A 12,500-nucleotide genomic window follows, 5' to 3' on the forward strand; every position below is an offset into this window, starting at 1 on the left:
ACTCGTCCGTGAACTTGTCTGTGCCGTTTGCATGAACACCTTAAAGAACCCCAAATCTCTCTCATGCAGGCATACTTTCTGCAAAGAATGTTTAAAGCAGTGCGATAAGGCATCACAAGGCCGATCAGGTGGTATAAAATGCCCAATGTGCAGAGAGGTGACTACTCTTTCGAGAGAAGGTGTGGCAGGTCTAAAGTCCAATCCGCTGATTTACCGGGTTCTCGAAGTTCTTGGGGCAAAGAAAAACTCAACCCAAATAATATGTGACGCCTGTGGGGACAGCGAATCACCTCTGACAACTTACTGCCGAGATTGTCTCCATTTCATCTGTGACTCATGCGCTTCCTCTCATGCTAAAATGAAACTCTTGATGAAAGATCACCGTACAGTTCCCCTGGACAAGATTGAGAACGGGACTATCAAAATCAAGTGGATGGAAGAGGGCTTGTGGAGAAAGGCACACGAGTGCGAAGAGCATGGCGGTGAACTGCGAAGGTTCTACTGCAGGACATGCAAGAAACGTATCTGCAGGGACTGTATCGTTCTCGACCATACCAAACCTGATCATGACTGCACCACAATGCGGAAGATGTTTCAGGAAACAAAGGAGAAGTTAACAGATCGTCTGAAAAGCTGCGAGGAAAAGGAGGAACATGTGAGCACCATGTTAAATGACGTGGATGTACAAAAAACAGAAGCAAATCAGAAGTTTCATAAGATGAAAGAAACTATTCGAGACCAGAAATCAAAGGCTGTTGACAATTTGGATAAAGCAGAGGAAGAACTTTTGCAGAAGGTTAACGAGTTGGAGGAAAAGCTTAACGTCAAACTACAAGCTTTCAGAGACAACATGAACACAACAAAAGAAAATCTCACGAGGGCGCAATCAAAGGCTAAAGAGGTTGTTTCGGCAAAAGAGGTTACTGACATATCTAGAGGTCCCTTCTTACCTGAAGATGTTCTGAAAGAACTCGAAGAATTGATCGCGTCAGATGTCACTATGACAATTTCTATGGATCTCGTGGCTTTGAAATCTACCATGATAGAAGGATCGAAGATGCCAGAGCAAATGGCGCGCTTTGCCAAGCTGTCGTTGTCGCGTATTTGGCGAGAGACTCAGATGATTCCGATTCCTGATAAAGACATTGTGAACATTTTCTCAGATGGAAAGGCAATGTACGTTGCTTGCAAGAAGGTGATTTACAAGAAACTGTTGTCTAACGAAGCCAACCCGGCCACTTGGATGAAGCTTCAACTTAATGCAAGCATCAAACAGGCGGTAGATGTGGCCATATCAATGAAGGACCAAGCCTTCTCTTTCATTGCTGATACCGACGCAGCTTGCACGCAACTCTACAGGTTCAAACTGGATTATTTCCCAACATCTGATGAACACACAACGGTCCCACCATGTCCTCTGAATCCCAGTGCAAGACTCACTGTTGATTCCCAGTCCCTCATCGTCGTTGCTGATAACAAGCCAGCCATATCAAGTTCAAGTCAGGCAACCCCATCAGGGTCCGAACCGGTCAGCGAAACAAAACAGAAAAAAACGACATCATCTGCGATAAATGTGAATGCACCACCTTTCTCTCCGGTTGTTAAAGGTAACTCAAATAAGAGACCAATGGCAGCGGCTGGTGGTGGATTTACCTTTGGTATGACACTGCCTCAACAGCAACCCTGCTTCACTGGCACAACCTCCAACTCTCAGACAGGTAAATATTGAACTGGTAAAGTCAACTGATGTAAATGTTATTTTCAAGCGATATAAAATCCTCTCACATTTCCATATAATGGATATAATTTCATGTGCCCCCCCCCCCACTCACCCCTGCCAAAACTAGTACTCAAGATTGCCTTCATCGTGAGTGAAAACATTTTCCTCTTTTACGTAAAAACGCATTAATAATTATAATGCAATTTTACGGCCCCTCTAAAGTGTTGGGAGCCCCAATTTTGCCAAAAATCTATTTGCAAAGATTCACTTATGTTGTATCATAATGTGAAAGAGAATGTCATTTTAGACACACTACTGCAAAAATCCCACCAATTTGTTTCTTGTTTTTAATGTGTTTTGAAGGCGAATATTAATAAAAGAATACATAATTTGGGTTTTCTGTTGTACGCAGAAAAACCTACATTTTGTAGTCTTTTATCAATATCCGACTTCAAACACATTATTTTGAAAATCCTTGCAGAAATGTATCTTATATGACATCTTCTTACACATTATTATAAATTTTGCCATTTAATTTTCGATGCTCCTAACACTTTGGGGGCCTTTAACAAATGGATAAGATTTTATTCGAAATAGTCACACCAACATACAAGCCGACCCACCGATCTGTGTATGGGTTGATGCGTAGCACGTTATGTGTTCTACGTAATGTACAGTCAAACCTGCTTTAGCGACCACATTTCTTGTTTCCCTTTAAAATGGTTTCTCATTGAATTATGTACTAAAGGAACCTGTCTTCAAAGACCACCTGTCTACAAAGGCCACATTTCTTGTTTCCCTTGAAAATGGTTTCTCATGTACTAAAGGAACCTGTCTACAAAGACCACCTGTCTACAAAGGCCACTTTTTGTGTTTCCCTTGGGCGATCGCAATAGATAGGTTTAACAGGTATAACTCATAATTATATCAAGCTTTCGTCAAATCTTGTTCATTGCGATGCCCCAATATACATGTACTAATACATTTTATGTACTGTTTTCGTATTCATTAGGTCTGGAAGGATATCACAAATATAGTGTCTGAATATTTTGATGAGTTGAAGAACTTGATGGTATAAAATTATGAAAGTGTACAGTAATATTAGACAATGCTCTGTAATATTTCAGCTGTTGCAATCCAAGCCTTTTGTTTCATCTTGTTTTATTCTTACAGTATCTGCTTTCGGCAGTGCCAAGTCTCCAAGCAAGGCAGAAGGCACCCTCTCTCCTTCGGATTCGAAAGGAAAGGAAACAAGACCGGATATCCCAAAAGCAGTATCAGACATCTTCACAATATCCACGAAAATCTATAGGGAAAAAACTGAGAAAAGCTCGTCTCAGTTATCTTCAGATAATTTTGAGGTTCCACTCGATAGGGTTAGAAGTCTTGCTGCGGCGAAGACAGGCCAGTTGGTGTTCCTGCGCGGGGACAAGAAAGCCGTCATCATCACTGACAAAGACGGGAGAGTCCAGCATGAAATCAAGGAGCCTGGTAGGATGTACTTGTCCATTTCCTGCACGGAGTGTGACGCCCTCTACGTTCTGTCCGCCTTCTGGGGCAGCCACATCGTCACGCTCGCCAAGCATTCCTTGGAAGATGGTGGTCCCCTCGAGTACATCATCGACGAGCTCGACGTGTCGGCAGACTTCCAGTCAGACGAGTGGCCAGTCATTGGTAACTATGGAAACGACCTCGTGATCATGCACACGGGGGATGGGATTCGTGTCTTTTCGGCGGAAGATTGGGATATATTAGATGACAAAGACGTCAACGGCCAAGACCAGGATGACGATAAGGAGGAGGATGTTTAGGGGGATGAATAAGGATACCTGGGGGGTGTTTCACAAAGATCCTAAGTAGAACTTATCTCTAAGTTGGACTTAACATTTATGGAAAGCCGTTAGCATCTATGAAAACATTTGTAAAAGTTATTTTTTATTTTTTATTATCGAGGAGATTTCATGTTCTTGATGTGGAATTTATAAAAAGTCTAAAATACTTGAGCTTCTGCTTTTGAATATATTTTATTTTAAGGCTACAAATGGCTATCCATAATATTTCAGTCCAACTTAGAGTTAAGTTTGACTTAGGATCTTTGTGAAATACCCCCTGGTTTTAATGGAGATAGAATCCAATGCATGTTCAGGATATGGAAAAGGTTTAATAGGGTAATGGTTATAACAGGTAAACAGTATGTTTCTTTCATGAATACAATCAAATCTTAGCCCGTTTTACCTTCAACATTTCAGATATAATCGGTGACCAGTCGCCAATTTTTACGTTACTTACTCACATGCAAATTTATTCATATAACATTTCACAATTATTACTACGCTCAAATGCAACTTCGATTAGCGATTCTGGTAATCATCAGAAGAGGTGATATCTCTTTCAAAGAACAAATAACATTTGTGGTTTTTTTTCTTCTTTAACTTGAAGATCTATCATTCTATACTTTAAGAGTCTGTAAATACAACCAAGGAGCATCATGCGCCTTTAATAATATCAAAGTGATATCAATTACCAGCCATTTTCTCAAAGTGTAATTAGTATGATAGTGCGAATGTAAATCATTGTAAAAAATACATGTATATTTCATTTTAAAAGTCCTGTGGAAAAAAGGTAATGGTGACAATCATTTCAATTTTCACACGTGATGCATTGATGTTAGTCTTTCATTTATAAAATGAGCTGAAAAATGTTCAGGCTTATGATGTTTATAAATGCTGATACTGCCATTGAAAAATGGTTGCTTGATAATGTTGTAGTAAATAGTTTTTTTTTTAAATCATGTTAGCCTGCTTATGTACATAAATATCTAAACTTTGATGAGAAAGTCACTTTTATATTATCACATTTTTAGTAGAAAGCCTTTAAAACAAGACACCCTTTCTTCTTCAAAATTTTGATTTGGTTACTGCTCGTATAATGAATTAAAACAATAGATAGATTAGATTTTATAAAACGCAAGAGCAAAAAGAGACAAGAGTTTATAATTAAGTTAAGTGTTTTGCCGAAATCGGACACATGATAAGAAAGTGGTGATTTTTGTTAAAGATATTTTTTTTTAAGTAAGGGCATAAAACAAAACTGTACTGTTATCGCAAGACTGATACCCTTTCTTTGTGTATATAGTTTTATCAAAGATTTCCAATTTTTGTTTTCGTTCATGAAACTGATTTCATTATGCATTTGTTTTTGTGTGGTAAATATGTAATTGCAGATACGGAAATTTTTTTTTTTTTTTAGACGAATGACTAGGCCTATTCCAATTATCTAAATTTTAAAGCCCATCTGTACTAGTTTGGCCAGATGGGATTAGACCTCCATGCAAGGCCAATATAATATTTATTAAATATTTAGATGTTTATACAGATAAAATACGATAAAAGATAAGATATTAAAGCTAAGTTTCAATATTGGTTAAACAAGGTGATGTTCCTGAATTAAGCGAAATTGGCAAATTAATATTACATCAGAGAGTATAAAGTGAAGAAACCTTGAATATATTAAATATAGTGATTATAAAGATGTAATGGTGACATCAACAAAGATAAATATTTGTTTTGTGAGACAATAAATGTTTTGTGAGACATAAACTTTAAAAACTGCCGTAACGTGTAAGAGGTCGTTTATTTTTCTCGGAATATGATTACTAAGAGCCCTAGTGACGGTAATCGCGCGTTTTTTTTTATTACGAACGAGAGGGGGAGGGGGTCTTTATTTCGTCAAGTTGGGGGTTAAGGGACTTTTTCGGTTTTAGTATGCGATAGGTTTAGTGTATATGACTGTATTGATCGATCTAGTGTTAAAATAGATGTTGATAATTCGGCTAGTCTTTGACATTGGAGGGAGCATGAGTCTATTAACAACAAACAAATTAACAAAGACAGATTTCTAGCAGCTCATTTCTTTTTGTCATTCCTTTGTTGCAGAAATAAAGACTAACTGGATAAGTTCAACTCAATTACATTTCTCTCATGTGGTCTTTGTTTTTTTTCCCATTTTATTTGAGATCAATGGACGAAATAACTTTGTTAATAGTATTTCAGCCTCGCAATGCACTGTAATTGTCAACATCATAAAAATTGAAAAAAGGAAAGAAGATTTTGCAGAGGGACAATGTTCTAAATAAAAAGTCCCTGTAAAGGTTTTTAAAAACACTCGCACGTTTGTTGTGGCACACATTGTCGACGGCGACAACTTGCGCCGATTTTGCAAACCCTGACGATTACCGAAACTTAGATCTTTCTACTATTCGGTCTAGTGGACCTTAAGTCTACCCAGGCGCGGAGCCACGGGGGGGGGGCCGACGGGCCCGGGCCCCCTGGCTTTAAAAAAAAAAAAAAAAAAAAAAAAAAAAATTATAATTTTTCCCCCCCCTTCCACAGGGTTCTTTATTTCTAAAACAAATTTCATCATATACAGAACATCCATATATCATATACAAATAATTAAAGAAATAATTTCCATACATAATGGCTTGACACAGATAATAATCATCACGGCCAAAAACTTTTGTGGCAGATAAAAACAAACATTTATGACAAAATTAGTACTTTAAATATATAATTTAAAAAAAATACCAAACACAAAATACATGATCATGTTTATGTTAGCACATTTCCAACACTCTCAAAATATTTTCTAAAGTGAAACCATTTCTTTTTTAGTTTATTCTCTCTGAGATTTGTTTGGTATATATATTTTTCCATTTCATAATAACGTTTTACAGCTGATAAAATTATATCAAATAATGGTAGTTGATTTCGTAATTTAGCTGAAAATATTTCTTGTCTTACAACCATCAGAACACAGTTGAGTGCATTATTATTGCTACCGCAAAATCCAAACAATTTATTTTGATTTGTAAATTTGATCCTTTCCCCCGTATTACGAAATATCCAGAACTCTAACTTCGACCATACTTCATTAGAATAGTTACAAAAGCAAAAAACATGTATGATAGTTTCATCATTGTTACTACAAACAGTACACTTCTTGTCAGCCACTACACCAAATCTTAACAAACTGTCATTCATATATAATATTCTATTAAAAATCTTGACAGATACAATAGGAGAAAGTAATAGTACTGAGGTCACAGAATGAGGGGAGGGTGTCGTAGCACTTCTTTTCCCCATATCATTGTCTTTTCTCTCATTTCCCTCCCCCTTTCTTTTGTGGTTACCACTCTTTTATGGGGGGGGGGGGGTTGAGTTGGGTGTATCCCCGAAGTACGCCATTGCCTTTACACATTCAATTATGTTGTCATTTTCGTGTTTTTTTTTTAATGGAGTCAAAGTGCACTGCCCAAAATAATGTGGTAGACTTCAATGTGCAACCTGAATTAATCCTGTAATTCAGGTTTCTCGATCGGAGATACCAGAGCCATCTATACACAGAGTTTGGCCAACTTTGTTTCATTGGGTCACAACATGGCGTATATTATTTTGTTTTGTGCTCGCCATATTGTGTCCAACTCGAACCGGGTTGGCCAAACTCTGTGTAGATGGCTCTGGGAGCAGGCGCGCCGGAAGCAGTTTGGGATTGGGGGGGCAAACATTCCAGGGGGCTCACTTTCCAGGGGCAGTGACGTAATGAGAAAAAAATTCGGAAGGGGGGGGGGGCAGACGAAAAATCTGCATCACCACCAGTCTTACACGTTATATGCAGGTCCCGCGGAACGTTTTTCAAAGTGGAGTATTATCGATCAGGTAGAGCGTAAATTGGCGTGGGGTCCAGGGCATGAGCCTCGGCAGGGGGTCAAGGGGCTGAGCCCCCGGAAGCTCAGGGGTTTTAGGTATTTAATTACGGTTAGATGAGCATCCAGGGGCCGTCTTAGGGCCCTTGGTGTGGTCCAGGGGGCAGAGCGCCCGGAAGCTCAGGGGTTTTAGGTATTTAATTACGGTCAGATGAGCATCCAGGGGCCCGCCTTAGGGCCCTTGGTGGGGTCCAGGGGCAGAGCCCCCGGAAGCTCAGGGGTTTTAGGTATTTAATAACGGTCAGATGAGCATCCAGGGGCCCGCCTTAGGGCCCTTGGTGAGGTCCAGGGGGCAGAGCCCCCGGAAGCTCAGGGGTTTTAGGTATTTAATTAAGGTCAGATAAGCATCCAGGGGGCCGCCTTAGGGCCCTTGGTGGGGTCCAGGGGGCAAAGCCCCGGAAGTTCAGGGGTTTGAGGTACTTAATAACGGTCAGATGAGCATCCAGGGGCCCGCCTTAGGGCCCTTGGTGGGGTTCCAGGGGGCAGAGCTTCCGGAAGCTCAGGGGTTTTAGGTATTTAATTACGGTCAGATGAGCATCCAGGAGCCCGCCTTAGGGCCCTTGGTGGGGTCCAGGGGGCAGAGCCCCTGGAAGCTCGCGGGTTATAGGTATTTAATTACGGTCAAATGAGCATCCAGGGGCCCGCCTTAGGTCCCTTGGTGGGGTCCGGGGGTGGAGCCCCCGTAAGCTCTGGGGTTTTAAGCATTTAATTACGTTCAGATGAGCATTTTTTATACCTTATTTGTGACATTGGCAGGTCACTTATTTTTCTCTCCGTCTTTCTTTCTTTTTCTCTTTAACATACTTTAAAAAAAAAGGAGGGGTGGGGGGGGGGGGGGGCTCGAGCCCAGCTACTTTGCAGACCATGACATAAAGGCTTCTAAATAAGCGTATTTCGCCTGACTGTAATGTGGGAATTTCTTATTTTCCAACAAACGCATAAAAAGGTATGACTTACAAAAAAAATGGAGAAAAAATGCCGGAAAATCATGTCACAACATCAACATTTGTAAATCACTTGTTTCGAATAAGAAATACATAACCCACCCCCCCCCCCCCTATCAGTACGCCAGCGTTCAGGGGCTCATGTCTTCTCACCCCTATAACAAAAAAACGGACACGCTTTCCCATTCTCGCACAATATGTCCACGATATGCGCGTATCGCTATAATAGAGACCTCCATTTAAAATACCGTATAGGTGGCATGCGCAATGTTTATGAAATTTAATTCCTGTGAACTTTCCTTTTTCTTTGATTGGAATTGTATATGTGATTTAATTCAGGTTTTTACTATTGTTACGTTCTTTTGGATTAAAAATACAAACCATGTTTACTCCTTTACTGTTTTTTTTTTTTTTTGGAGGGGGGGGGGGCGTTTTTGGGGGCAAAAATGCGTTTTGCCCCCCCACTTTTTTGACTGGGGGGGCAACTGCCCCCCCTGCCCCCCCACTTCCGGCGCCTATGTCTGGGAGATACGTGTATATTGCTCCATCTGTAGACGAGAACCGTGTGGTTGTATACAGACTTTCTAGAGAAAGCTATTCTAGACGAAAATATCTATAAATTTATCAATAGTCAAAGCATTACGCAACTTTCACCCTTTCTCTCAATCTCCACAGGTCAACACCAATTTCTTCGACGGTGACCTGACATGTCGCTGCTTCGTCGACGGGATCGTACGATGTCGAAACGCTTTTCCAACAGAATGAAGAAATGTATTAAACCGATCAATACCTCCCGATTATAGCACCAGTCCGACATCGATCAGCATCTTAAGACGACGTATATGATATCGACAATGATGAGGGCGTCGGACGTCGCGGGTGCGGTCGTACACATTGTCCGCTTCGGAAATGGTTGTAACCTAGCTTGATCGATGACCACGTCGGCCCATTTTAGCGTCTTACCATCAATTTACACGAGAGCTGCACGGTGTTGATCTGAGGCGAAAACTAATCAAGTTGTGCCATCATTAATTAACCGCGATGTTATTATATTAGTGAAAGAACTTGAATGCAAACTTATGCAGATATTGGTGATCAACATTACCATACCTAACTCTCGACCGCAGCAGTCAAATCTCCTTTTTGACCCTGATAACGACATGAGTGGTTATATCATTAAGGGTCTCCATTAATACTTACATGACTAAGTGCAATTCAGAAAAAGTAATAAAAAGCAAAAGAAGAGAAAGGAGAAATTTAAACTACAACAAAGGATTTCAAGTCGGAAAGGCATCAGAAGAGTCCATGCACTGGACACTTAAAATATTGACTGTGGATCTAGAATTTGATAATCGGATAGTCGAAAAATGAAGACCAAAATGTCTCAAAATTGTGAATTCCTCCATCTCTGGAAAGGGTGGAGCGGTTATCGGCTCAGTTTTCTTTCGATGGGGTGGGGAGTGTTTCAAGCTTAGTTCGATGGCATTTAATGTCAGACGACAAAGGATAGTACAGTCAGATTGGTATAGTAACGAGAGAGTAGCTTTTAATACTGATGGGGCCATCTGGCGCCCTCTTTTGATTGAAGCTTTACATGTGTTCTTCTAAAATCTCAGAAACAATATTGACACATCCTCCCCTCTTTGAGCTTTGTGCCGGAGAATGTCTCAATTTTGGAGGTCAATATCAACCTGGTACCAAAACAGATAAAAGATTAAAGAATATCAAAAGATTGGTTTATGAGATCTTTTACAATCATATAACTGCACAAAATAATATTTCAAAGCAAAAATATCAGAGTCCTTTTGAGTTCTTGTGAGTCTTCATAGTGTCAGAAGATTTGGGATTGTGTTTAGAGTCCAGTTTCTTCAAATTTTAAAAAAAAGTTCAAATGTCCAAACAGAGTTAGATGAAGTGATGTCATTCACGTATCTCGCGAATGTTCTCTTTTTAAGTGTTCAAAATGTTACGAAATCTTTCATCTTATGCGGTTCTCGACGTTGTCTGTTTGAACGTCTCAGCGAGCTTGTGTTGTTCTCGTCAAGCGTCTCAGATGTACCATCACCGCGAAACTTCACAGGACTTGTAGTGGTAGATTGACGCTGCTCTGTAGTCCTCACCTTGGGTTGGTTGTTGTCCTGGCATTCCCAGTTAAACATGTTGGGAATAGGATCAAGTGTATCTGACGTGGATGAGGTCGCTCTGAGATGTTCTCTGTTTCTACGAAGTGTTTGACCATCACAGCGAACTTCATATGATCGATCGTCTATTTTCTTCAGGATCACCGCTTTCTTCCATTTCTTTCTATGGTTGAATGGTTTCACACGTACAGTTGCTCCAAGTGGAAGATCCTTGAGCTTCCTTGTATTTCTGTTGAAATACTTCTCCTGTCGTCTCTGGTTTGAATTGAGTTTCTCGACATCAGGTCCTGAGTCACGATCAGGCATCAACAACTGAGTTGTGGTGGGTAGGAGTGTACGTGTTCGTCTACCCATGAACCTTTGCGCAGGACTGGTCTGGGTACCTTGAGTTGGTGTATTACGAACGTTGAGTAAGGCTAGATCAACGTTATCTCCAGTGTCCTTGCATTTGGTAAGCAGTCTTTTGGCAGTCTTAACAGCAGACTCTGCCTTGCCATTTGCCTTGCTGTTGTGAGGTGAGATGGTGTTATGCTTGATTCCCATCTCTTTGGCAAACTCAGCAAAGTCCCTTGAAGAGAAAGGAGGTCCATTGTCTGAGACAATGATCTCTGGCACTCCATAGCGTCCGATGTGACGTTTCAGTCGCTTGATAACTGCGGGGGCAGTCGTCCTCTGTAGCTTTTCTATCTCAAAGAAATTAGAGTAGTAACAGACCATAATGAGATAGTTCTCGTTATCATGATGGAAGAGATCGATTCCAATTCTTGACCATGGCCTGTCAGAGATAGGATGAGACATCAAAGGTTGGGCAGGTTGAGAGACTGAGTTTTCTTGACAGGTCTCGCATGTCTGGATCCACTCCTTTATCTCGTTGTTCATACCTGGCCAATAGACATATTCACGGGCTCTTCTCAAAGTTCCTTCGACTCCATTGTGGCCAATGTGTAACTCCTCCTTGATCTGTCGCCTCATCTGCTTAGGGATTACCAGCCGTTCTCCCTTGAAAATCAGATCATCAGTCACCGAAAGTTCATCTCTGAAACTGAAGTATGGAGTCAGTGACAAAGGAAGCTTTGTCTTGTTGTCTGGCCACCCATCAAGTATGGTGTCTTTGAGCTGGGAGAGAGTTGGATCTTGGGTAGTCTGTCTCTTTATCTCAGCTATCTTGTCATCAGGGAGAGACAAGAGTTTGACAGCATTCACCACCTCTAGATCATGCTGTCCGCTCTCATACGGAAGAGAAGCACGGCTTAGTGCATCAGCCAAGATGTTGTCCTTCCCTTTAAGGTATTTCACTTCAACATCATACGCCATGGCGCGTAGTAACATTCCTTGTAGGCGTTTGGGAGCTTTGTCCAAGGCCTTCTTCACAATGCACTCCAGTGGTTTGTGGTCACTATATACTGTTGTCTTACGACCAAAAGTGAACTGATTCCACTTTTCCAGTGCAAAAACTATTGCTAGCATCTCCTTCTCAATGACAGAGTATCTGGTCTCAGGATCACTCAGCATCCTACTGGCATATGCTATTGGTTGACCATCCTGTAGCATCACAGCACCTAACCCTGTAGCACTGGCATCAGTTTGGATTTGAAGTGGCTTGCTTTGGTTGTAGAACGCCAACACAGGAGCTTGTATCAGCATCTCTTTCAGCAACCTAAAGGCTTTGTCATGGTTGGAGTCCCAAGTCCACGCAGAGTTGTTGTGGGTTAAGTCATTGAGAGGCTTCATGACATCAGATAGTTTGGGCAGATACCTGGCCAAATAATTGACCATGCCACGTAAGCGATGGATGTCATCCTTGCAGGTTGGAGAACTCATGTTCAGGATTGCATCGATCTTGGATGGATCAGCTTTCAGTCCAGAGTTGGATACTATGTGGCCTAGGAACGAGATTTCCTTCAGTCGAAATTGGCATTTCTCCTTATTCA

At 41.0% G+C, this 12,500-nt stretch overlaps 2 protein-coding genes across 2 annotated transcripts in view; one reads left to right on the plus strand and one right to left on the minus strand.

Annotated features, from left to right (window-relative positions):
* The window catches only part of LOC115918085, a 3,554-nt gene extending 23 nt beyond the window's left edge, over positions 1 to 3,531 (plus strand). Inside the window, exons 1-2 of the mRNA XM_030980094.1 lie at positions 1 to 1,718; positions 2,894 to 3,531. The exon at positions 1 to 1,718 is cut by the window's left edge and continues 23 nt beyond it. Of these exons, the coding sequence (XP_030835954.1) occupies positions 1 to 1,718; positions 2,894 to 3,531 (2,356 nt within the window). The remainder of the gene's footprint in view (positions 1,719 to 2,893) is intronic.
* A 6,855-nt stretch (positions 3,532 to 10,386) lies between these two features.
* Positions 10,387 to 12,500, minus strand: part of LOC115921844 (uncharacterized protein K02A2.6-like) — a 4,050-nt gene continuing 1,936 nt past the window's right edge. The window contains exon 1 of the mRNA XM_030980095.1: positions 10,387 to 12,500. This exon is cut by the window's right edge and continues 1,936 nt beyond it. Within this exon, the coding sequence (XP_030835955.1) occupies positions 10,387 to 12,500 (2,114 nt within the window).

Source organism: Strongylocentrotus purpuratus, unplaced genomic scaffold (assembly GCF_000002235.5).
Source record: "Strongylocentrotus purpuratus isolate Spur 01 unplaced genomic scaffold, Spur_5.0 spur5_scaffold_10, whole genome shotgun sequence".
Taxonomy (NCBI): domain Eukaryota; kingdom Metazoa; phylum Echinodermata; class Echinoidea; order Camarodonta; family Strongylocentrotidae; genus Strongylocentrotus; species Strongylocentrotus purpuratus.